Source organism: Musca domestica, unplaced genomic scaffold (assembly GCF_030504385.1).
Source record: "Musca domestica strain aabys unplaced genomic scaffold, Musca_domestica.polishedcontigs.V.1.1 2, whole genome shotgun sequence".
Lineage (NCBI taxonomy): Eukaryota > Metazoa > Arthropoda > Insecta > Diptera > Muscidae > Musca > Musca domestica.
Window position 1 is genome coordinate 3,270,707 of NW_026712249.1, and position 25,649 is coordinate 3,296,355.

The window sequence follows — 25,649 nt, forward strand, 5'->3', positions numbered from 1 at the left end:
TTGTTTGTTAATGAGCGTCTGTTAATCAAAAACTAAACCTGTACTTATTTCAATACTGACGAGTGTTTGATCAGCTCTTGTTTTTAAACTGTTTTGTTTACTTCTCACCAGCGTGGCATGATGAACAAATGATGGAAACAACAACAAACTACTCTCCCAAAATTCTGTCAAAAAGATAAAAGCCCAGAGATCTTCGCATGTCGAATAACAAATTCGGAAATAAATGTCTATCGAATATGGAATTCTCTCGCCGAATACTGTTAACTTCAAGATTCTAACACACACACTCTGCTGTCGGATCGTACGGTCGTTCTTGGGCTTGAATGACTACAGGCAACCAGTCAGTCAGCCACCCAGCCAATATTGGTATTAAACTACTAACTCGGACTTTGCAATCTCCAGTTTGAGTTCCAAATAAGTACGCGCAAGATGTTTACGTGCGGTGATCGCGATCGGCGGATCAGTACCTTTTGCGCATTCAAATTCGTTCTGAGTTTTGCAACAATAACTTTACTTGCACTGTTCAATCCATTCGAATGTGAGGCCCGTACATCGCCGCAGTTGAAAGTTCAACTCCCACATGGAGGAGTACTTGTGGGCCGTCATCTGATAACGAACAAAGGTCGACATATGCGAGCCTTTATGGGAGTACCATATGCTGAACCACCTGTGGGAAAATTACGTTTTAAGGTCTGAAAATGTTGTTGTGAAAATATTTTAGAAAACAGTTCCCGCCAGTGCATAAAATAAGTTAATTAAAATTTCATTTCGATCTACAACAAATAAGTGTTTGGTGTGTGACCCTAAAGGCAAAAATTTATTAATCAATTTTCAAGATTTGGAAGTTACGTACATGAATACATATACATTGAATATTATACAAATTGGATATCATTTTCAAATGAATAATTAAAAATGCTAAAGATGGTGTTCAAAAAAGCCGGTTCTTCCGTCCAAAAATATAATTAATTTACAAATGATTGGATGAAAAAATTTGACTGTCGTGGCAATATATAACTTATATGATAAGTGTTTGAAAAAACATTATTTTCGGTTTCGCATTGAGAATATTAAAAATTTGAGATACATATAATATATATAGGGAAATAGTCATGTGTACATCAAGCAATTGGACTGTGTGGCTTTAGGAGTTTTCATCAACATCTCCAAGACAAAATAAAAAAAATCATTGGAAAATAATAACATTTCAATTATATTAACAATTTACAGAACAGTGTTGGTGTGTTTGTTCGGGATACGTAGTATTTTGTTGTTTCAAAATAGTCATTGTTTTTATAAACATTTTTATAAATTTTTTTATTGTTGTTTTTATAAAATTCACAAAAAAACAAGTAAGCAAAGGCTACAGTCGAGCGGGGCCGACCGTTGAATACCCTACAACACTATAATAAACGATACAGTTTATATAGGCGAGATACTCCAAAGAATTCTACAAGATATTGTGACAAATAATAAAAGAAAACCATCAGGTTTCGTTCTCTAATTTTCGAATAATAGCAACTTAAACTAATTTGCTCATTTCCAATTTATTGGTAGATGTTGCCCATAAATGGTCTTCCTAGATCTGGAACCAATATTTCCCAAAGACCCATAATCTCTCAGAAGTGGCAAAAGATTAACATTTATTATTGGTTTTTGACTGAAACGCATCTGTATGAGATACAGACATTTGACTATATTCTTCAACGAAATCAGCGTTAACGAAATAGTCAGAAGTGTGTCTTTCCTGTATTTGTGAATTCTCCAAAAAGTCACTGGAATAGACATTTTCGTATTTTGTCTACAAAAGTTGGCAAACTCCTTTACACATTGAATATTTTTGGATGGCCATCCAAAACTGCTTGGCTTTTGCAATGCCCGGTAATCCCCATTCAAATGTGCCTGAGGATCGGGCGATAATTACGACCTGCTGACAATTTTGCAGTTTTTTGGTCCATTTCAACCCCTAAATATATGACGATCATCTCCAAAAAGAGTAGGCTTCTATTCTGACCCTCATCTTATCCCCATGCAAAATTTCGCAAGGATCGGGCCATAAATGCGATCTGTATATGATATCCTGATATCCTAACTACTTAGTTTTGTTAGCTGTAGAAATATTACCAAATGTTTAATTCAAAATGAAAATATGCCAAAAATATGACAAAATTGAAAAAATATGAGAAAATTTTACAAAATCAATATTTTCATCTTAAGGGAGATATTTTTAGGCGATTTTTTTAGACGTTTTTTCTTTCCTGCCAAGAGGCCATTCTGAATTAATGAGAACTGTCGAAATCAGTTCAGCCGTTCTCGAAATATAAGAGATCTTTCAAGCATATCTTCTTTGATAGACATATATATCGCACATATTTTGCTATATATCCGATTTGTTGGATGTTAACATCAATGTAAAGATCAAAAGTAACCTTGTCATGGCCTTGTGATTTCGCCGGGATTTAAAATATTCGCGGTTTAATGAAAAATTTTGAATTTTTTCAACACAAAATATATGGTCTATTTTACCCGCTAAAAATTATCCGATGACCACCCAAATTGGTAGGCTTCTTCCCCGCCCTAAACTCTAGCTACATGCGAAATTCGATTGGTCTATAATTGCGACCTGTATAGCTACTGCAAAATCCGACATTTTTTCAGTATTTGGTCCATTTCAACCCCTAAACATTTGGCGATCATCTCCAAAAGAAATAGGGTTCTATTCTGACATTAACCCCACCTACATTTTAAATTTCGTGAAGATCGGGCCATAATTGCGACCTGTAGAGTGATTACAAATTAACATGGACAGACGGACAGACGGACGGACGGACAGACGCTAGATCGACTCAGCTCGGCGAGATAGGAAGATCCATATATACTTTCCTATGTGGGAAATCAATATTTCGTGGTGTTACATAATTTTTAGCCCAATCAAAATTATAATACCCACAACACATAGTGTTGTAGGTTATAACAAGATGTGAAAAGTAATGAAATTTATAGATTATGGAAAAATATTACTTGTTCTATTAAATGTTACATGTTCGCAACAAAAGTTTAGCGCTACGTGGGTTAACGAATCTGCTTTTTGTATCGTTAACAAGTTAATTGAATTATTATATTTTTTACTTTTGATAAATAAACCATAAACCATAGCATAAACCTATATCAAATATTTTGTTCACGTTAAATGGTGTGACATAAAATCGAGAGGAACCTTAAAAATACCTAAAATCGGTCGAAACCGTTATAACAAAATGTAAATCGGAAAAATCCAACATAGTCATCATAAGTATGAGCGCTTTGAAATTTTTTAATTAAGATTTTTTAAGCTCTTTTATTTAAAGTACATGGTGTATTTGGCAATATGACTGATAACAATAATTATATAGCCTTCAAGTGCAACAAAGTCAAACGGCATAATTTTTACATTTTTCTTTAAATTTTATTGAATAAAGCAAAATATGTCGGAAAGTGCATAAAATTCTACAATAAGTTTAGGTTTGTTCGAATTGGTCACCTTTGGCACGAATTATGGCCTTGAAACGGCCAATGAAACCGTCGCACGCTGCTCGACTATTTCTCTGCGGTATTTTGGCCCATTCCCGGGGAAGCGCTTGCTTGAGGTAACCGACACTTTGGTATTTTTTAGTGCCAACCTTGCTTTCCAAAATACTCCAGACACAATAGTCTAACGTATTGGTATCCAGAGATTTTGGTGGCCATTGAGCGCTGGAAATAAAGCGAGGAATCTCATTTTGCAACCATTCTTGGGTGGCGCGTGCTGAGTGCGATGGTGCTGAGTCCTGTTTGAATGTCCAAGGTCTGCGAGCCCAAGGCTTTAATACACTCTCCAGATATTTTCGCGGTACTATAACGGTCGATTAATACAAACGGAGAGCAACCATAGGCTGTTATGGCGGCCCACACCATCACCATGGCCGGCGCTTGAGTTCTGGTGGCCAACCGGAGGTGCACATTTTCAGCTGAGCTCTTTGGCAAGTAAATGCGATCATTTTGTTTGTTTACAAACTACTGGACAACGAATGTTTTCTCATCGGAGAAAACCAAATTCGGGAGTTCACCACTTTCGGCCAAGCGAAGCAAATCTATAGCTCTTTTAAGTCTATTTTCTTTCTGTTGCGTTGTAACTTCTTGAACTTTCTGGAATTTCAATGGCTCATTTTTCAATATTTGCTGAATATAATATTGTGATATGTTCAGCTCACGAGCCATTTGCCATCGGCCACTGCGACGCGGGTTTCAATCAAGTCGCTTCTTTACTTTTGGAACAATTTCTGCTGATTCGGTGTTTTCTTCCGTCCACTTTCTTGACGTCGGGCTACGCGAGACACATTTAAATGCTGGAGTGCTCTAGCGATAGCCACTTGTGGTTTTCCAGCCAAATTCTATCTATCACGCTTGAATTTCATAACGAATAACTTTTTTTCTGGAAAATTCTCATCAAAATGCTTTTGTATGTTTGTAAACAATATAATGAGCTGTCATGGAATAATCTTAGCAGATGTCGGACGAGTGGCTTTGAAATAACAGAAGTCAGAATTTGGTTGCAGTTTTTTCATCTCACCCTGTATGCTTAACAAATATAAGAAAATATAGATATATTTTAAATATATTTGAAATATATTTCTACAGGAGTTTCTTAAAACATTTTTTTTCTACTTTGCTGATAACTACTCGTAGTTGACAATTCTATTTTAAAATTATCATACCTGATAATAAAAAACAAAACTATTACATTTGCAAAACAAACAAAAAATGATTGTTTATCGAAAATCAACTCGAATAAAAATACTAAGCAATTTATGACGGTCATTATCGGCAGTGAAGTAATATTTTGTTTTCTTTAGCCGCTTTGAAACACTCATTCCAAGGCCTAGTTTTTTGAAAAAAATGTTTTATTTTTAAATCGATCTTATAATTACCGATCTTATAATTAAAAAAAATTTGTTGCACAGTGTAAATTATACTCTTATTTATAAATAAACGCAGCAAAGACAGAGACAGGCATCCCAAAATGGGTGATGCCTCCAGAACTTTTAAGCCCCTATCTTTCCGGAAATTCATAAGGTTCAGACGGCATCAAGATCGAATCTTATGCCAATAAATGTACGCGAATAATATACAAATATTCTCCAGGATCACTAAATACCTCCAACTATTTTCTACTTAAAGATGATTACATTTGCAAACATTTTTATAATTCTCTTTCATGACCTTTCTTTCAGCCACCGGTTCCATATCGATCATGGAGTGGAGAAAAACAGGTCATCGAAGATTCTCCAAAATGTACACAACGTGATCCCTTCCGACGGGATATGGAAATGGAGGGCAGTGAAGATTGTTTATATCTAAATGTTTATACACCGGAGGTACTGTGCATACCATAGACCACTGAAGTGATGGTACTTCAGTTATACACCAAATATTTTTGCCACATTTTTTCAAGAAGATCTATTAAATGGTTTCGATTGAAGTACCTTCTACATTTGTGGCTCACTTTATCGTTTATGAAAGAAACAATGTTATGCAACCCACTATTCATTACAGGAGCCCGAGACAGATGAACCATTACCCGTTATGGTTTGGTTCCATGGCGGTGGCTGGGAATGTGGTTCCGGCATCAGCAGTTTCTATGGTCCTGAATTTTTACTCAATCACGATATTATCTTAGTGTCGGCCAATTTCCGTTTGGGTCCGCTTGGATTTTTGAGCACCGAATCTATAGATTGTCCTGGAAATTTCGGATTAAAGGATCAATTGGAAGTGTTGAAGTGGATACAAACAAACATAGCTGCATTCGGTGGAAATTCGAAGAGTGTTACGATATTCGGGGAAAGTGCGGGTGGTGCCAGTGTAACATACCACATGCTGTCGGAAAAGTCTAAAGGCTTATTTCATAAAGGCATTGCCCAATCTGGAACATACTTCAATCCATGGGCACAGCCAGCCCATAAAGGAGTACCCGCACAGCGAGCTAGGAAAATGGCCAAACTTCTGGGATGCCCAAGTGATGGTAATTGGCCGAAAATGTTGGAATGCCTAAGAGAGAAGCCAGCGAACGATGTGGTGGCAACAATTTATGATTTATTTGTAAGTAGTATAGGGTTTACATTGAGGATGGGATATTTAAAACGACTCATTTGAAGTGAGGAATATTGAAATGAATCATGACATTATGATCTCTGTGTATTTTTTAGGAATGGGATTTTGACCCCATGATACCATTCCCACCGGTTGTTGAACCTGATCACCCTGATGCCTTCCTAACAGTTTTGCCACGTACAGCACCACCACCCCATGGCCTTAAGCTGCCGCTTATGATTGGAGCCACATCAGAGGAGGGATTGTTGAAAACAGCAGCACTCTTAAATATCCCTCATGTGCTGGAGGACTTCAAAACCAAGTTCAATAAAGTTCTGCCAATAATTCTTAATTACGACCATTTGAAGAAGTCCGAACAGGAGGAGATCAATCGAAAACTAATACAATTCTATCTGAAAAATGGTCACGATTATGATAAATTCAATCATCAGAATATAACCGATGTAAGTACAACGACTCCTTGCATGTTTGAATAGATAGTGTTGCTCCCTCGTGACTATCATTATGTAGACAAACTAAGATTCTCCGAAGGACACCACGTTTGATTTTCTAATATGTAATAAGTTTTCATCATTGATAATTTTAAATTTTTCTTCCACAACACATTTCCCTAACTAACTTAATTCAGATTTTTTTTCCAACATTAATAGAGTATCAATAGAAAATTAAAATAGAGTATCAACAACATCAATTGATAGAGGACACCAGTTTTTTCTCTCTTTAACGCATTCTCCTTATTTTTTTTGTTACAGCTTATATCTGATGGTTGGTTTATAGCAGGCATTGATGAATACATACGTTTACGCATTCAAAATCGCAAGGAGAATCCGCAGGGAGTTGGTCCAACTTTTGTTTATTTATTTGAACATAAGGGTGCTGCAAGTTTCTCCGAATTATTTAAAGGTGGCCGCGAAGATTATTATGGTAACTCAAAAAAAGACAAAATACGACATTTAAACAAACTGTAATAATTTTAAATAATTCCAATAGGTGCCTGTCATGCCGAAGAATTGCAATATTTATTCCCAATTGCTCATAGCCTGTTTGTAAGTGCTTCGCCGACCAAAAAGGACTTGAAAGTGAGAGAAATTATGCTTGAATTGTGGGTGAACTTTGCCAAAACAAGGTAAGGTGACGAATTAAACCATTAGATTTGACTTGTAAACAATCAGCCTTTGTTATCAACAATTACAGTAATCCAACACCTTCGACATCGAATCTATCAACATGGAAACCCACTGAGACTTATCCCGTAACTTTTGCCAAAATTGGTAGTAAAAACGAAGAAGAAGTAGAAATGCTGAGACACGACCGAGAACTTTATCAGCAAAGAGTTGACTTCTGGAACAATCTCAAACCCCATGTTCCAGCCAAGGATTTTCAACTTCGCGATGAACTGTGATTGCATGTTTCAGATTGTGCATTCCGCAATAAAATACAATGGGTTGTTAAATTTTTATTACTTTCTTTATTATATTTACTTGTATTATTCACTTTTTTGTAATTTGTATTTTTAATTTCTTTTTTTTTTTTCATTTAGCAATTGTACCTATTATCTATAAAGTTCTGTTCTCTGTATTTTAATATTTAATTTTTTTTCATTTGCTTTTGCATTTATACGTTTACATCATTCGAATTTACTATTAATATAGAGATTTGTTTTTGTTTAATAAAATTTAGCATTATATTTAATTGGTATTGACTTGACTCTTATGAATTGTTTAGTTTCTTTATGCTTAGTTCGAAGTAATTGGTTTTTCTTTTTTGTTTCTGAAATGTCAACAAGTAAATGTTTACGCGGAGAAGATTGTTGTAAAAACGGTGAAATTATTTTCAAATATAAATTTAAAAAAAAATTATCTTTCGTTATAAATGGGAATATTATGCAATAACTAAAAGGAAAGAGAAGGATAAGGTTCAGTTGCACGTTGCAATATGCAAAAGAAGAGAGTTGTGTTTTAGATAAAAACACAGCTTAATGAGAACAAATAAATCTACTTCGTCGGTAACTCAGATGGATTTCACTGGATTGAACAAGTTAAAAGTTAAAATTGTCGAAAGTGGTAAATATTTCATGGGACGGACCGGACCATTCAGGAAAAAATAACCACGGCAAGAAAATTAAACATCATTTTATGCCTCGAATGGCTATTGCAATTGGGTCATTAATTATTTGGTTTTTACGGACAGACGTTTAATGTATTAGTTGTTTCACATAAGGATACAAAATGAGGGTTTTCATTAAAATGTATGATACAGTTGAAGAATTTAAGCATTTGTGTTGCATAATTCAAAAAAAATTAACTAAAACAAAAAACACAAAAAATTACAAAAACAGTTAATTTTTCATTTTTTTTTTTCTTTTTTTTTTAAATATCAAACAACTTTTGTTTATAAATAAATAAATAAAATAATAATTACATAAATTAAGTAAAATAAAGCATCTCTTGTTGTGTTCTTGTTGTTTTTCCTTTTTCTTTTGGATATATGTATATAGGTTTGTTGAGAGTAATTGGGTGTAGCCATGTTGATGTGTGTGTGTGAGTGTGGGTGTGTGTGAATTGGCATTCAAAATGCCATATATCAGCGTTGTCTATTGGTATAATTTAGTAGGATAGGTAAGTAGTACATATATATCTATAGTAAATATAAAAGTGTGATTTGTTGTTGTTTTCGCTTTATATAATCTATTTTTGTCGGTAATTACATTCATGATAGTTTCACATCTTTTTTAAGTTATAGTCTACACATAAAACAAAATAATCAATAAATAATAACAGTAATCAAATACAATAAATAGATAATCTTATTTAGATAGTTACAACAGTTCCAAACTGAGTTGTATGTTAAGGGGGGGAGGGGCATAGCATTTGGCGGCATTAAACATAAAAACATAAAGAAAACAAAAAATAACAACAATTATAAACATAACACAAACAATTTCAATAGTTTCATAAAACTATATTCATCATTATTCCATAGATTCTTCAGATAGCGGGCGGGCGGGCGATCGGTCGGTCGTAGGAAAGGTGACAATGACCAAGGATTGATGGGACTTTATACTAAATGTTTTAGTTAGCTTAAGACATATTACTTGCAGCAAGAAAGATAAACGTATAAAATTGATCTCAAAAATATATGCACTTTTTGCTTGTTCTACTTCTTGTTTTTTTTTTTTTTTCTATGTTATCCTCTTTTAACTAGCTGTATGTATAAACAGAAATTGTCTTTCTTCATCTTCTTCGTTTAGCACATATTATAATTGTCAAAGACAATGAATGGCGCAATTTTTTTAGTTTGTCATTAGTTTCATACATATATGTGTGTTTTGTCTGTGTGTTTTTTTATTTGTTAATAATAAATATTAGCATTAGAATGCAAATAAATAATATTGTTACTCATGTAGATATATATATTTATATAGCTCCTATCAGTCACATACGTTTCGTTTCAAACGTTAATCATTGTATGTGTTTTGTTGTTGTTGTGTTTGATTTGTAAGTAATTTCAACTGCGTTTTCTAATAAATTTTGTTCTCATAGACTTATTAATTCTCCATCTGACTACATACATATTGCATGTATGGGTACCCGTAATCGATTTGCCAAAATCCCAAAAGTGGAACAAATATATCTAACATTTGTCGTGTTCATTTCTTTTTTTTTTTTCAATTATAAAATCAATAATAACTAAGGATCCGTAAAACATTGCACGTGTTTGTTTTCATGGTACTCAAACAAACGCTGTAATATAAACTATTTTAAAAAGCCTGTTTATGATTAATATAGCCAAAAGCGGTTGTTACGGTTAAACTCTGCTTATCATGATGTGGTTGGTGTGTATCTGTATGTTTTCCATTTTCATAAAAAATAAAGTAGTTTCTTATGAAATAATAACAATAATGTAATAAATATATAAAAATTGATTTAAAAAAACACTTCCAAACATAATGGACCAAAACATCATATAAAGCTGAAAAAAAAAACGCTGCATTTTATCCGTTGTTTTGGTGACACAAACTATTAGATTTTTAGAAACACTGCAGACTATACATGCTGTTTTAGTTGATGTTATTAAATTGCAGTTGATTCGTCACTAAATAATTTCGTTAATTTTTAATGTTGTCGCAGAGAATATCCGTGGTTAAAATATTCTAACTCTGAAGAATTTTCCTACATTTATTTACGCACGCTCATAGAATAATATATAGGCACTGGACGAAACAAGATGATGCTCAGACAATGATTCACTGACACTGGAAAAGAAAATAATTGTTAAAATATAAAAAAGCAACAAATGTCTTTGATAACTTACAGGTTGTCGTTGAACTCATGCCATTTCTTTGAGACAGGATGTTTGCAAATAGCGACATAATGACCACCGGCCGTTGAGCCTAAAAGAAAACAATTAAGAAGTATATAACTAGGTTAGATGCTACGATGTATAAAATGCACACTGTTCACAATATACAAGGAAAACAGAGTTGTTAAGCAAAACTAAGATTAAAACACTGAGACTTTTATGCACTTCTTCGAAACAACAAATTTTTCCACATTTCCCATTCCCATTTCACATTTTTCAATATAAACTAGGGCTTTTATTGTATCCTGTTAACCGTTCATATAGATTCATAAAAAGGTGTTCAGTTCTTCATCTTAATGTCCCTTTTTCCAAGTACTGCATAAGCATTATATTGGAAAATTTCAACGGAACTGGCTAACTGGAACGGGTGTAATGTCTCCAATAAGATTTGGCCGGTGAACTCCGAAAGGAGATCAAGGTGAGATCGTCATTTCCAGGAGAAAGAAGATCTTCATATCCATTGTCCTAATTACAGGACACCGCAACATAAAGGACATGACATCCAAATGTTGGGGGGAGAGGGGGTGTGTGACGACACTGAATACTGTAGGCTTTGTCAGGACGAAGAAGAAACTGAGAATCTGAATCTAATCCGAGTGTTTCTTTTAAATATAACATTTTAAGGCTGACGTAACAGTTACAGTCTTCTACTAGATATAAATTGCTAAATCTACACGAAGACTGTTCAGAAAAGTTTGACATTTTATGGAAGTATTCATATTAATTCACTTAAGACAATTTTTTCTCTGTTCCATAACCTACAAGAATTTACCAGATTTTCATTTTTTCTATAACATAAAGGAAAACTCAGTTATCGTAGTAAAAAATTTTACATACTTGTAGTACTTAAAAATGGATCAATTATAAAGCTATATCAAGAGAAAGATGCAAATGTGGTAGATAAAACCAAAATACTGTCTAATACCACTCTGAGACATACAAGATTTAGAAATATACAAAAGTCCCTATATGTCCCTATTACGTTGAACTGTTTAAGTATTTCCTAATTGATTATATTATCTCTAAGGACGAACATATACGCAGTCTAAATTCTAGATATTTTGATCTACCTTTTTACCCAATACATAGGGTACACTGTCTTAAGGCATGATAATCAAAAATCTATCATAATTTCCACATGCCTTATTACTAGAAGAACTCTGACCAAATGTTGTGAATCCCAAAACTCTTCCCGTTTTAAATTTTTTATTGTCGTAAAAAAATATTTGTTTACTGTTACTGTTACTTACCCATATGATTTGAAATAGCATAAAGTGAAAAGTACATATTTGAATTGGCATTTGCACCATAAGGTCCCATATTTAGCTCCCGTTCTCCGGTTGGGAACTCAACAATATTGGACAGTTTACTCCAACGTGTCTCAGAAAAACGTTTCAAATCTGCAACAATATAAATCCATGAGAATAAGTTGAATAATCGAGGTATTTTTATTGGTTGACTCACGTATAACAAGATATTTGGGAAATCGTTGGATAGTGAAGGACTTCGTACATTTTCTTCTTGTTTGGCATTTAGAACAAGTTGGCATTTCATCCCCATCCAAAACCTCTTCTCTTATAAACAAATCAAGACAGGCCTCTAGTTTGCAACGTGACGACGATGGCAATGGCACGCTCAAATCCCAGAAGGGATCGAAAGTAACACTAGTATTGCCGCAGGTGGTACAGCGTAGCGTACTTTTCAATTGGCCCACAAACAAATCACGTATGAGAGAGTTTTCCAAGCGGCTGTACCACTCCCACGTAAGTTCGGCCTTTTTATTGTCACTGCATTACAAGAAAAATGTTTAAAGTACAGTACAAAAGCTCCATGCAAATATAATTTTACGTACCTTAAGTTATCATCTATTTTGAGGGCTTCGCCTTTAACACCAGTATTAAGCGCACAATGTAGTGAGTCCAAAAAGAATCGTAGAAATTCTTGAGCGTCTTGTTGATTATAATCACTGTACATACGATGTTTTGCAGAGAAAGATCTCTTCAATTCCATAGGAGTTACGCTATGCACATTGTTTGTCCACATCTCTTTAATAAGTTTGGAGAACTCTGAAAATAACGAAAGGAAGTTTTTTTTTTTAATTCTTTACGTTTGCGTGTAATTCTGGTATTGTTGTTTTGAAGCAAAATGAAAAGTGATAGTTAAATGTATCCAGGAAAAGCGGAGCGGAGATCACTTTAGTTTCGAATTCACCAAGGTCTTTCAACTATTTCAATGGTCTCTCTTTCGACAAGAGTTATTTTCCTTCCAATAATGCTTTAAAACAACAACTCTGTGATAATGTTTTATTTAACAATTAAAAAATACAATACTCAATTACTTACCATACAAGATCTGCTGATCCTTTGAAGTTGGGGATTTAGTTGCATTGTAATTCCGCAGAAATTTTGTTAATTCGTTCGTGTGGCTCAGACACTGTATGACGGAGTTCATGAAACACGTATTTCCGATATTTTTCAGTCCACATAATCCTGAAAATACATAAAAATATAATAATATTTGAACAAGCATGTATTTTCGTAAGCAGATAAGAAAAATTTACGGAAAAGAAGAGTATGTTTTATGATTTATCTGTGTATCTTGAACGCTAACATTTCTTTCCGCAAAACTTTACACGTGTAAATTGGGACTACGCTTAGGATATTGATTCAGACCTGCATATCTCCTATAAACCATTCGATATAATTTTCAAGAAATAACTATTGTAAAAATATTTAACTGGTAATTTTTAAATTGACAATTACAAAAAAATAAACAAAAAAAAAACTTTATTTCAACACTGGGACTCAAATAAAATCACAATTTATTTTCAAAATATACAGGGTGAGATGAAAAAACTGCAACCAACTTAGACTGCTGTCATTTCTAAGCCACTCGTCCGACAGCTGTTAAAATTATTCCTGTGACAGCTCATTATATTGTTTACAAGCGTACTAAAGCATTTTGGCGAGAATTTTCAAGAAAAAAAGTTATTCGTGATTGAATCGCTCGTTATCGTGATACTGGTAGCGTAGCCCGACGTCAAGCAAGTGGACGGAAGAAAATAGAAACATCAGCAGAGATGGTTCGAAAAGTAAAGAAGCGACTTGATCGAAACCCGCTCGGTTGTAAAGCCATTGAAATTCCAAAAAGTGCAAGAATTTACACCGCAACGGAAAGAAAGTAGACCCAAAAGAGCTAAAGATTTGCTGCGCTTGGCCGAAAGTGGTGAACTGCCGAATTTGTTATTCCCAATGAGAAAACATTCGTTGTCCAGCAGTTTGTAAACAAACAAAATTATCGTGTTTACTTGCCAAAGAGGTCAGCTGAAAATGTGCGGTTGGCCACCAGAACTCAAGCACCGGCCATGGTGATAGTGTGGGTCGCCATAACAGCCGATGGTCGCTCTCCGCTCGTATTAATCTTCCGTGGCATCAGAATAAATGCCGAATATTATCGCGAAAATATTCTGGAGGGTGTATTAAAGCCTTGGGCACGCAAACATTTTAGCCGCAGACCTTGGACATTCCAACAGGACTCAGCACGCGCCACCCAAGAATGGTTAAAAAACGAGGTTCCTCGCTTCATTTCCAGCGCACAATGCCCACCAAAATCTCCGGATACCAATCCGTTGGACTATTGTGTCTGGAGTATTTTGAAAATCAAGGTTGACACTAAAAAATGCCAAAGTGTCTATCACCTCAAGCAAGCGCTTCGTCGGGAATGGCCTAAAATACCGCAGAGCAACATTCGGGCAGAGTGTGACGGTTTAATTGGCCGTTTGAAGGCCATAATTCGTGCCTTCAAACTTATTCTAAAATTTTTATGTTATTTCCGACATTTTTTGCTTTCATTCAATAAAATTTAAAAAATGTAAAATGGCGTTTGACTTTGTTGCAGTTTTTTTTTATCTCACCCTGTATTTTTCCAGTAAAATTTTTCGAATTCGAAAATTTAAAATAAAAATTTTTCAAACGGACTAACTAACTAGGTTGTTTTACAAACTTTTAATGAAGCAATGCTAAACACACAGTCAACCAAAATGTTACAAACTCACCTTCAGTTTCTTCGTCATTTACTGCAGTTTTTTTATTCTCATCGGCATGCGACGCTGAGGAAGATATTAGTGATGATCGTGAGGTATCCCTATCCCAGTAGCGGGATGAGGTTGGTGAAGAGGTCGGGAGAGTATTTCGCAAGGCTGAAGATGTACGCACCTAATAAAATCCAAAAAATAAAAATAAGACAACAATACATAGGCATTTTGCGCAAAATAGGCATTGTGAGTTTCAGTATTAATAAAGGCGCGGGAATATTGACAATTAGAATTATAAAAACAATATTACGTTGTTGTTAAACCAACAAATATCATTTTGTTACTGTGGCCCCAAGAACACAAGTGTTAATGCGCAAAACATATTGTCACTTAGAAGCAAACAAAACTATTGCGGGTAGCAAGATAAATTAGGGGAAGGATGGCGGGTTAGGACAAATCATAACATATTCAAAAGGGGTGCGAATGTGTATTTTGTTCAATTAGAAATTGTAACGAAAAAAAAAAAAGACATAACGAAAGGAAACAAGAGCGAAATAAACAATAATATAATGCATGCTGAAGAAGTAAAAACACAAAGAGAGTAGCGGCTTCTTACAAATATTAATGGTTATTATTTGTTTTTGTAATACGCCCACCCGTTTTCCCTCTTTTCGCAGAGTATAAAACCAGTCTTTAAAAAATACATGGAATCCTGCGTCTCATCTAAAAACTGTGAACTGGATGATGGTTTTGATGGAAGGATGAGGATACGATTAAAGATATGTTTGATGCGTTTTGTGTTTGAAAGGTGGTAGGGCCGATTCTAAATTATTTGGTTCAGGGGATTTTGTTGGTGTGAACGTAATCGAGATATGATAGGGTTCTTATTTTCCATTATGTTTAGATCAAAAGAATAATATTTGAAAAAAAATGGGAAAATGTCCCTTTTTTAAAAACATAATTCATATAAATATTCATTTGAGTTAAAACAAAAGATGTGCAACTTTATTCTAAGCAAACAAAAGTCCAGATGCGTGGTGAGCAGCAATTCTTTCATAAACTCAGCATGCATCTTGGAGATGTGAATTCAGTTGCACAGCCAATGTTCTATTTTGTTTTTCTTTTTTACGGCTACTGTTTGGAGAAGATGGGTGCAACTTACACTAGGTGTTTCATCCATGGTTTCACTGAGACCGCCAGAAATTGATGCGATTTTCTTTTTACTTGCATCGCCGTCAACCGAACTTGACAGTGCCGTAAACGTAGTATCCTCGGCTTGAGCATAGTGTTTGCTACTTTTTAATGGCAGGCTACCAGTATTGTTGGGACCGCTGTTGAGTACAGTGGCATGACGATTCGAAGCCGACGACATTGCCGCCGAAGCACTAGGATACAAACTGGTAACAACTTTACCCGCCGCGCTAGCTCCCGAACTGCGATAAGGTGTTCGGGTCAATGAACCACTACCGGTATTTGGGAATTTTAAATTACAATTGTCAAAGTCACTACTGTGGCGATGATGTTGCAGGTTACTCGTACTGCCACTGCCGCTGTGGGATCGCAGCGTGACTGAACTGGGAGGCAAACGCTTTTGCTCACTTAAACTATTGAATTTTTCAATTGATGCCCTAATACTATTGGGGTCTATGGCTGTGTCTGCCCTTCTGTCGACACAACTCGACATGGGTGAAGAACTGATTCCGGCGGCGCCTAAACTACCATTGGCATACTTATAGTTATTGACTTTTTCAAACACCATGCTATTGGTGGCATTGGATGAGGAGGAGCAGGCAGCAGATGTGGAAGATGCAGATGACACAGAATGGCTGCTGGAACAAATGATTGTTGATTTTGGCCGAATGCGGCTCTTAGACAAAGACGAGGTCGCTACGTTCACACAACAGCGTTGTTCGTAGCCACTATGTGCTGATTTGCGTTCACTGGTCATGGCGGTAGACTGTGCGGGTGGCGGTGGCTCATCGCTGTCGATGAATTTTATATCGTCTTGATCCAAAGACGTTTGCATGTTGTTATTGCCGCTACTTGTCGCCGCAATATTGTTTAAACTGTTGTTGCTACCGTTATTGTTGTTATTAATATTGATGTTGTGGTTATTTTTATGCTGAAGGGAGTTAATAGATGAGGAAAATGAATTAGCTGGAGAGCCCGTGGCAATAACCGTGCTCCTATGGACCAGAGGTTTCACTTGGTTCCGTATATTGAACTTGTTCGTTGTAAAAGTGCTGCTGCTAATATTCGACCCTGTGGCGCAGATTGCCGAGTTTAATTTCTTGGATGACGTGGAAGCAGATGTGACTGGAGCTGAGGCCGACGATGGCGACGACGATGACAATCCTTTGAACTGAGGGCCGCTGTAGTTAATTTCAACCTTATTAGTTGCCGTCGCAACCGCTGTGGTTGTGCCCAAATGTGTACCATTACCAGTTCGTCGCATCCCATTTGTTGTGGCAGCAAAGGCTGCTGACGGTCGTTGCTAAATCGTAACGTGGACAACCGAACTAATTTAAAACACTTTCAAGCCACGAATTTGAGGAGTTTAAAGCCGAGCAAAGCAAATATTAAGTAATTGAATTAAGTAAAATTAACATTATTAGGAAATTGTTATAAGACTCGAATTTGTGGCTTGATTAAGGATATAACTGGTTATATAGAATACATCCTTAAACGTGTTTTTTTTCTGGGGTTTTATGCTTACCAAGTTGTTGTTTCTATTAAATGTGCTATTGTAGGAGGCAAGGGGCAGATTAGCTTTAACCTGGGGTAGAGAAGTCGTTGATGACTTGGTAGATTGCTTGCCACTGTCTTTAGTGGTCTTTGCGACTAGAGCATGGGCCAATTCACATTCTTCTTTGAGGAAGTTTTGATCTTTGTAGGCATTTATGAGGAAAAATGGTTGATTGGCCCTCCTTACCGGGTTCGAATTGGAACCGGGATCCTTGTCAGTTGTTTTAGATAGTTTAGTTGGTATATCTTTTCCGGAATGATTTTGTTGTTGAGCTGGAATGTATTTAGTTGTCGTTGCTGCTATATTCTTTATCTGTTGTTGTTGTTGCAGGTGAGTTTCCTGTGTTGTTACAATACCGGGATCACATTTTTGTTTAAGCATGGGGAATTTTTGAAAATTGTTTGTGGTATTTTTAATGTCAATCATTATTTTGAACAATTCTGAATTTTATCTTTTACTTTCCTTTATGCACTGAGTTTACTCTTTCTTTGTTTTTTCTTCTTGACCTTTTACAAAAATATTTTATTTAATTGTTATACGTCTGTTTTTTTTTTTTTTTTTCAGTTTCTATTTCACTCAATTATTCACACACACAGAAACCCACATACTCAGTGGTAAGTAATATGGTTGTTAAATTGATTTGTTAAACGGGAGTTGATGGACCTGCAAGAGATTAGCTGGAAGGAAGGAAGATTTTGTTATATTAAAATGAGATGATGTCTAGGGTTACGGTGGCTGTACACGATGAATTAATGAGTTAACCAAATGATGAATTTAGAGTTAAGTGTCTATTGAATGGGTAGATGCTAGGAGGGGATGGTATAGTTCGGTGTAACCCTCCTCGACCCTAAAAAGAATGTGAATCAATGCTAGTTTATCACTCCCTTAAGATTACTTGTGGATCACAAAAAAACACTAACATCTATTCAGAAGGGGTAAGGAGACACTTGCAATTATCTACATACACACTATTAGAAATTGAGCCTTAGGGTTTAAGTCTTTGTTGCACTTAGGAAAAGGGTGCATCATGTTAGTTGCATGCATGCGCATGGTTAAAATGTCATTCATTTTGCCTAATGTGTTAATTTCTTAAAAACGAGCAGTTCAGCCAAAGATCAAATTGATTTATATTTTTTATCTAATTGTGGGAATTGGAAACATTCGTTCTTTGTTTTTTTTTTAATTTATTTACATTGTATTCGTTGTCTGTCCTTTGTGTTTACCTTGTTTGATGCATCATTGTCTTCTGGTGTTTCTACGCTATTAAGATGGTTGGTTGCCATTGTCGCCACTGTGTCATTCTTTTCATCTTGTGTTGTTGGAGTCGAACTCTCGTTGTTGGCATTGTGGTCGTTTAATTTCAGTTTGTTGAGCTTGATATGTACGACCGTATCAATGCCATTACTGGTTATTAGCGGTCTGTCCAATGAACTAGTGGTTTTGCTATCATAGTCAGTCGAACCATTTTTTAGGCTCGTCTTCTTGGTTTCTTTGTCCTCTGTAGGTTTCGCACGACGCAACCGAGTGCGACTTAACGTAATAGTTGGAACATCTTCTGCACTTGCTGATGTATGTAGTGCTGTCGCCGAGGAGGACCTAATGGCCGAAGAGACATTGTCTGTTTCATCGGTGTCATTGCGACTGTACAAACGACTATAGCGATTTCGAGACCTGATATCATTGGCTGTTGTGCTGGTGTTGTTGCTAATGTCGCCGATACGTCCGCCGCGTTCCTCAATGTCGTTACTGATGCTGGCCTCATTGAGCCCTGATCTAGAACCAGACAGTTCAGTATTTGGTTTATAGTGGGCCGGACTGTACTTTTCATACATGTCCAGCCCAGAAGTGGCAACCAAACGCGCCAGGGATGAGGATGAAGATGAACCTGACAAGCGTTTCGAATCTCTGATGCCACTGCCAGCACCACTACAATCTGAACCAGAAGGTGGTTTTTTGGAGACCGTGCTCTCACGGCCATTGTTGTCATTTTTTAATGTATCCAAAGGCTTTCCATGTTTTCTCACCTTCATTTCATTTGCATTGATGTTATAGGTTGGGTGGACATGATATCGGGCGTCATTGTGTTGTGGAAGTGTTTGGTAGTGAAATTGAACAAATTTTTTACGATGACACGGTTACATATTTACACAAATGAACCCAAAACGACAAGATCAATTTGTAAATATGAGATGAAACATATAAAGACAATGATGTTGCGCGATCGATGCTGTGATTGTTAATTAAATACGATAATGAAAGGAAGGAAGAAGCGGGCATTTCATTTCACCACATTAGTTACGCTGAACTGTAAACGATCTAATTGAAGTATTGATTGATAGCAACATTCAATAAATTACACACATCTATGGTCAATGTTGATGGGGTGGTACATTTTGGAGCTCTGTTAAACAAAGCAACATTCTAATGTGTAAAGAAATAAATGTCACATATAAAATACAGTAAATTCCGAAAAATCATTCCCAGCTGTGTTGAATAATTATGGGGAAATTCCAATTTTAATCCATAAACTCCAGATGAAATTTGGAATACTGTATAATTTTTTTCAAAATTTTAAAATTTTGACTGATATATTTTCTAATTTATAGAAAAATAATGGCATTGACCCTTTATCAAGGTCAATTTTTGTTTTGAGTAAAACTCTTCACATTATTATAGTGTGTCCCTATGTTATGTATGTACCATGTAGATATGAAAATCAATCCATTTGGAAGTATGCCATTCATTTAGTTAAAAATATCATTGAACATACGAAATAAGCAAAGGAAAATAAAATTTTTAATTTATCATTAGTTCACAAATACAACAATGCTGTGGGAATGTATCAATACTGCAATTGAATAAAGTTTCCTGGGAAAGTACACAAACAAAAATATTGTTATCTATCTAGCAAGTAACATTACCGAAATGCATGGTGTTTCTGTGTAGATTTAGACGAAGTGTTCGAACAATAAATGAATAAACTCGTCTTATGCGTATTATATATTAGCAAACAGTTATACAGAGGAGTCGAAAGGTCCAACGGTTTGTCGATTGGTAAAATTGTGTAAAAAAAAAAAACAAATGTAGACTTGATATACAAAAAGTTAAAGTGGTCATTGGGAAGATGGACAAGTATCCAGTGGAAAAAATAAGGAATGGTGATGCCTCGCTGGAGTATAATATCGATGGATGGAACTTTTGGGAAGAGGACATATCCTCAAAGCATAAGGTTTTACGTATTTTACATGTTTTATAATATATCAGTATATACATATATATATTTGGTAATTACTCACTCCATATCGGCTGAGCGTAGTTGTATCATAACTGCTACTGCCTGAGCCTAAAGATGGCAAAATACTGCGGTATGTACCAACACCAGATGAGCCACCAGTAAGGCTAGACGCTGAAGAGCGATAAGTTGTGGAAGAACGGGGTGTGTAGGTCGAATACGAAGAGTAACTACTTAGACTTGGGCTGTAGGAGGACGAAGAACCAGTAAGTTTTGATAGACTGCCTGCACGATCCAAATATGACTTGTAGCCGCTGCTGCTGTATCGATCTGAAACACTTCTTGAAGATGACGATGAATCCGTGGAGGTTGTAGGGCCGACGGCTGCCGATGACGAGGATGTTCCGTAGATACTGCCACTGGCTGAAGTTGATGATCTGCGTGGCGAAATCACCGGCATATTAAAAAGTCGACAGTTTGCTGTCCAATTCTAATCTTATCTAAACACTTAATGTTTTAGTTATTGCACTATCAATTTATGTACTAGAGCAACAACAGAAACGTCGATAACAAAACAAAAATTTTGAAATGTCCCCTTAAAATACAATATGATATTCAGCAGCATGTATCTACAAGAGAAAAATGACAAGTTACATACAATTTGAAAACGACACTTTTAGAATTATTTACTTACCATTTGGTTCCTTCATCAACGACGATATGCCTCTGCCAGGTTTATCTTATTACATACTTAAAAACCTAACTCCCCACAACACACAGATTCGGTGTCTTAATAGTTTCTGCAAACGAAAGAAAGAGTGTTAATTATTAGCATGTATAAATATAAATAATGTTATCACTCGTTATGTATTCAAAGCAATTGAAATTCTAAAATTTTCCTAAACCAAGACTTTCTACTACAAGAACACAAATACAGAACGATTTATGTATTTGTTACAAATATCAGCATACTGAAAACTATCCGACATGCGTATTGAGTTAGATTAGATTATAAAGATCCTTCAAAATTGTTTTTAAATACCTGTGACGCGATAGCTGTAATCAGAAAGTAAGAATAACAAAGTTTTTAGGTAAAATCCCTGCTCTACAGCATAGGTGAAGAAAGTGTACATTAACAATGTCGAGCCAGTTTTATTAAGAAAAAATAAGAAAATTAATTAATATTATTTATTAAATATATGAATTATTTTTTTTTTCTTACGAAAAAAAGTCTTATATAGGTCCCATTGGTCATCATTTTGAAAATGTTAGCACAAACCCATGGGGGAATAAAGAAGGTAAAGTCATGCAATCATATGTTTATATTTTTTTTAATCATTCATTTGATAGCATCTCATTGTCAAGATGTATATTTTTTAAAGCCATTTTACATACAATTGAATAAATAATTTAAAACCGCGAAAACTGAAAATATCTTTTCAAAATCTAGTTCTATATGTCCCTACTAAAGGTTTGTTTTGCTACAAGTATTAAAAAAACACGAATTTTAATATATTCTGAACTATTTTTTTATTGAAAAGAATACACACACAAACAAATAAAGTTGAAATAATATCATAATATCATACTCCAACCTTGATTTTATTCTACCTACTTTCTATGCAGTGAAATTTGACAAGGTAAATTACAGAATTTGCGAATATGGGTATGCCTATTTGAAATGAATTTACCTTCTTACTTTTAACTTCCCTTGGAGTCTAATTTACACCAACATATAATTTGTATCTCAAAGCTTATGTAAGTATCCTTAATTTTTGTATAGCCTCCATAGTATGGAGGATATATTAAATTTGCAATCCCGTTTGTAACACCTCGAAATATACATTTCAGACCCCACAACGTATATATATTCTTGATCAGCTTAACAGTACGTTTATGTATATGAGGGTTAACCCACTGGATTTGGATTTAAATTGTCATATCCATTACTTTTACTTCAAATAAATCCTCTCAAAGTAGGTTAACCCTACAAAAAGTTCTAACGTAAACATGACATAAAATTCCATGTCGATTTAGCGATCCCTCCGTCTGCTAAATCACTCTAGCTTCCGAACGAAATGAATAGATTGATAAAACTTCATTTGGTATTGAAAATGGGTCATGTTGGTCCACGTTTTGGTATAGCCCCCAATGGATACTTCAGCCTCAGGCAGAAAATTGCTTGTGCTGGTCCACATTTTGGTATAGCCCCCATATAATAGTGCCTCCCTATATTAATGATTTTAGCTACTTTATTCACCGATTTTTTTTAAGTTTCGCATTTGAATATTGTAATGGCTTTTAATAAAAGTTTACTAAACAGGTCCACGTCGTCCTTTGGGCCCTAATATGACGGCTACATTTGGTATTTTTAAGATTTTAACAAAATTTTTAACGGATTTTATTTTTTGAAAATTGCCAAATTTGTACCACATGGTGGACCCGGCCGAACTTAAAGCTTTTTTACTTGTTTTTATTATCTTTAAGCAATATGTATGCCGTATATTTCTATTTGCCCTGAAATGGGCCTAAGCAACCTACGTACAAAGCATAATTTTTTGTTGACCGACCCTCGGTCGAACCTGTTCGTTTATTAAAAAATCTGCGAGGTAGCCATAAACTAGACGTAAGCTTCCAATATTACACATTACATTTTTTTGTCAATCTTAGTTTCAGATCAAGGACTGTCAATTCGTCTGATATCTGTATATGACTCAAATTAAGGTTCTTAACCTCACTCTTGGTGTTACTGTTACAATATTATAAGACAATTTGAAGTCAAGATCAGTACATGCATAGACCAAATTTGTAATATTAATTTATTTATTCCTCCACTTTTTATACAAAAACCTTTATGGCCTAAATAATGTATGACATAGCATTATATCAGTCCTGATAGTTTTAGACAATTAATTCTATAATATAAATTTCCCCAATATATTTAATTTTCCCAACTTACTTGACTTAAAATTTTACATACCTATATATAAAAGATAAGCTATATTGCCCATTTGCAATCCCGACAATTTCAAATTGGAAATTTCACTGTAAGATAGCGTCATTTTTATTATTTTAGCCATTCATCGGAAAAGTTACAGAAATGCACTACAGACTCAGGCTGTAGGTTCTAAGATCCAAATATAGTGCAAATACCTTTATTGCTAATTGTCATAGGTAGTAATCTTTAGATCAATAAAATGTCAGTTATATGGAGCGAATATATATAGATTTTAAATTTGTGTGGATTGTGATGATTGAAATTTATTTTTTGTTGTTGACACAGAGTCACAATATTACAACAATATGTAAATCTGCACAATAATCTACAGATCAAAATGTTTTTTTTAATAATAGACCAACCTAAATATAATTCTGCATATGTTTTTAAACACAATAACACCTTTTATTATATATTAATGATCGAATTTATTCTTTTTATTTATTTTTAGACTCAGTGAGGGAACCACGGAACCACTATGCGGCGCAGCGAATGGGGAAAAAACAAAAGCAGCGACTCTGAATGTGCGCATACTTTGACAATCATAGGTTAGTTATCATCATTATCACCGTGAGCAGCGTCATCATCGCACTGAGCATATATCAACAATATTCATTGTCAAATATCAGCAAACAAAAACCAAAAGCAACAGAAACACACAAATTCATTAATTGGCTGTGTGGCACACATGAAGAGATACGGTATTAATTTTCTTTTTAGATCTTATTTTCGGCCGATTTCACATTTTAGAGTCGCCCTACATAGAATTTCACATCAGTAGCCGTATATTTGATTAGAATATGTAACTAGCTAGATATTTCGTAAATATTGTAGCACTTCATATAGTCAGGTGGCAATTTTTTTTATTTTACAAAGATAAAAACTTCACCTTGATCGTCGACGCACAACGCTTTACGAATCGAGAGAGATTTGATTAACTTTTTTTCACTAATGGATCAAAGAACGAGAAACACTTGATGCTAATCAATGCAAAATATATTTTTGAGACGACGCAGGAAGAGAGGAAGCAAAATGATAGACGGACACACATACATACTATATTTTCAACGTTGCTGCTGCTTTTATCGCACGTTCTCTTGTTAGAATTGTGTTTTTTTTTGCTGTTCGTTGTTGTTGCCGTTTGTGCTCAAAAGTCAAATAAAGTCATAAAAAAAGAAACAATCTATTTTTATAGCGAGCGATTCATGAATTACGCAAAGAGAAAAATTTTCATTTCATTGAAAATTGGAAAATATGCAAAGGTGAATTGTCAAATAACAAAACTACCACCACTATTATTACTACGTTAATTATGATGATATTATGAAAACATCATGTACACTACTACGTAGATACTACACAAACATCATCATTTCCATCAGCACGTCGTCGTCGTTGTCATGATGATGAAGATGTTAGTCGCCTGCAAGCCCAAGTGGGTAGTGGGTGGCATGAGAAATACAAGCTTGGCCTTTCTCGCAGAGTAATCGTCGACGTCGACCAACATTCCACTTCTCTGACGACTTTGACAATAATGATGTTCAACAAACTTGGGCTGATGTCTGGTTCTTGTAGTGGTGGGCCGAGGTCGTTTATTCTCGATTCAGTTAATAATTTCTTTACAATTTTCCAATATTTCTTTGCATTTACACTGTAATACAATACATTTTGCTTTGAAACTCACTGTAAGTTTATTAATTTCAATAAAATAATATGATTTTTGGTTTATTTTTAGCTGAGGAAAATTTTTTCTCTCTCCGAGTTAGAGAACCGAGTTACAATGAACACTGTGTCGGCGTAACAAGAACAAATTGATTGAATAACGGCGTTGGCACTTGTAGTGACATCGATAATTGTAATCGATAACCGATTTTTTTGCTTTACAATTGGTTCGTCAAATTATTGATGGTATTACAGCGCCTTGGAAATAAAAACGAAAATTAGAAAAAAACGTTCAATTGGGAAGAAATTTTTAATTTTTAAAATTGTAATTTTGATGCCTTGAAATTACAGACATTGTGTTTTTGGGCAATACAGCCGTAAAACAACCTCAGTGAGTATGAACATTTTTGTGCGGTATGTCAGGAATTTGGTAGGCCTATGTAAAATTCTATTGTAATGTAAAATTTTTAAAGCTATTAATCGCGACTAT

General features: G+C 35.0%; 2 protein-coding genes and 1 long non-coding RNA gene across 10 annotated transcripts; 2 read left to right on the forward strand and 1 right to left on the reverse strand.

The window, feature by feature from the left end:
- The first annotated feature begins 329 nt into the window (after nucleotides 1-329).
- On the forward strand, nucleotides 330-7,617 carry LOC101887955 (carboxylic ester hydrolase). Its single transcript, XM_005180961.4, has 7 exons — nucleotides 330-690; nucleotides 5,250-5,393; nucleotides 5,572-6,114; nucleotides 6,222-6,569; nucleotides 6,879-7,050; nucleotides 7,117-7,252; nucleotides 7,321-7,617. The coding sequence occupies exons 1-7, from the start codon at nucleotides 430-432 to the stop codon at nucleotides 7,526-7,528; spliced, it is 1,812 nt and encodes a 603-aa protein (XP_005181018.3). The 5' UTR covers nucleotides 330-429; the 3' UTR covers nucleotides 7,529-7,617.
- Nucleotides 7,618-8,786: 1,169 nt separating this feature from the next.
- Nucleotides 8,787-25,295, reverse strand: LOC101888124 (ubiquitin carboxyl-terminal hydrolase Usp2). Of its 8 annotated transcripts, none has more exons than XM_005180968.4 (10): nucleotides 25,182-25,295; nucleotides 21,194-21,299; nucleotides 20,564-21,128; nucleotides 14,543-14,702; nucleotides 12,831-12,977; nucleotides 12,341-12,554; nucleotides 11,953-12,275; nucleotides 11,739-11,888; nucleotides 10,441-10,519; nucleotides 8,787-10,381 (listed from the first exon to the last, which is right to left on the reverse strand). In XM_005180968.4, exons 3-10 carry the CDS (start codon nucleotides 20,957-20,959, stop codon nucleotides 10,309-10,311), a joined length of 1,542 nt encoding a protein of 513 aa, XP_005181025.2. In that variant the 5' UTR covers nucleotides 20,960-21,128; nucleotides 21,194-21,299; nucleotides 25,182-25,295; the 3' UTR covers nucleotides 8,787-10,308. The 8 variants fall into 8 exon arrangements, with proteins under 8 accessions (XP_005181025.2, XP_011291470.2, XP_011291469.2 ...); XM_011293168.3 differs by lacking the exon at nucleotides 25,182-25,295 and adding an exon at nucleotides 24,555-24,695; XM_011293167.3 differs by lacking the exon at nucleotides 25,182-25,295 and adding an exon at nucleotides 24,387-24,480.
- On the forward strand, nucleotides 20,381-25,225 carry LOC131802152 (uncharacterized). The gene is made up of 2 exons (XR_009342058.1): nucleotides 20,381-20,496; nucleotides 23,949-25,225. It is a non-coding gene; the product is annotated as an uncharacterized LOC131802152 (long non-coding RNA).
- Nucleotides 25,296-25,649: the final 354 nt, after the last annotated feature.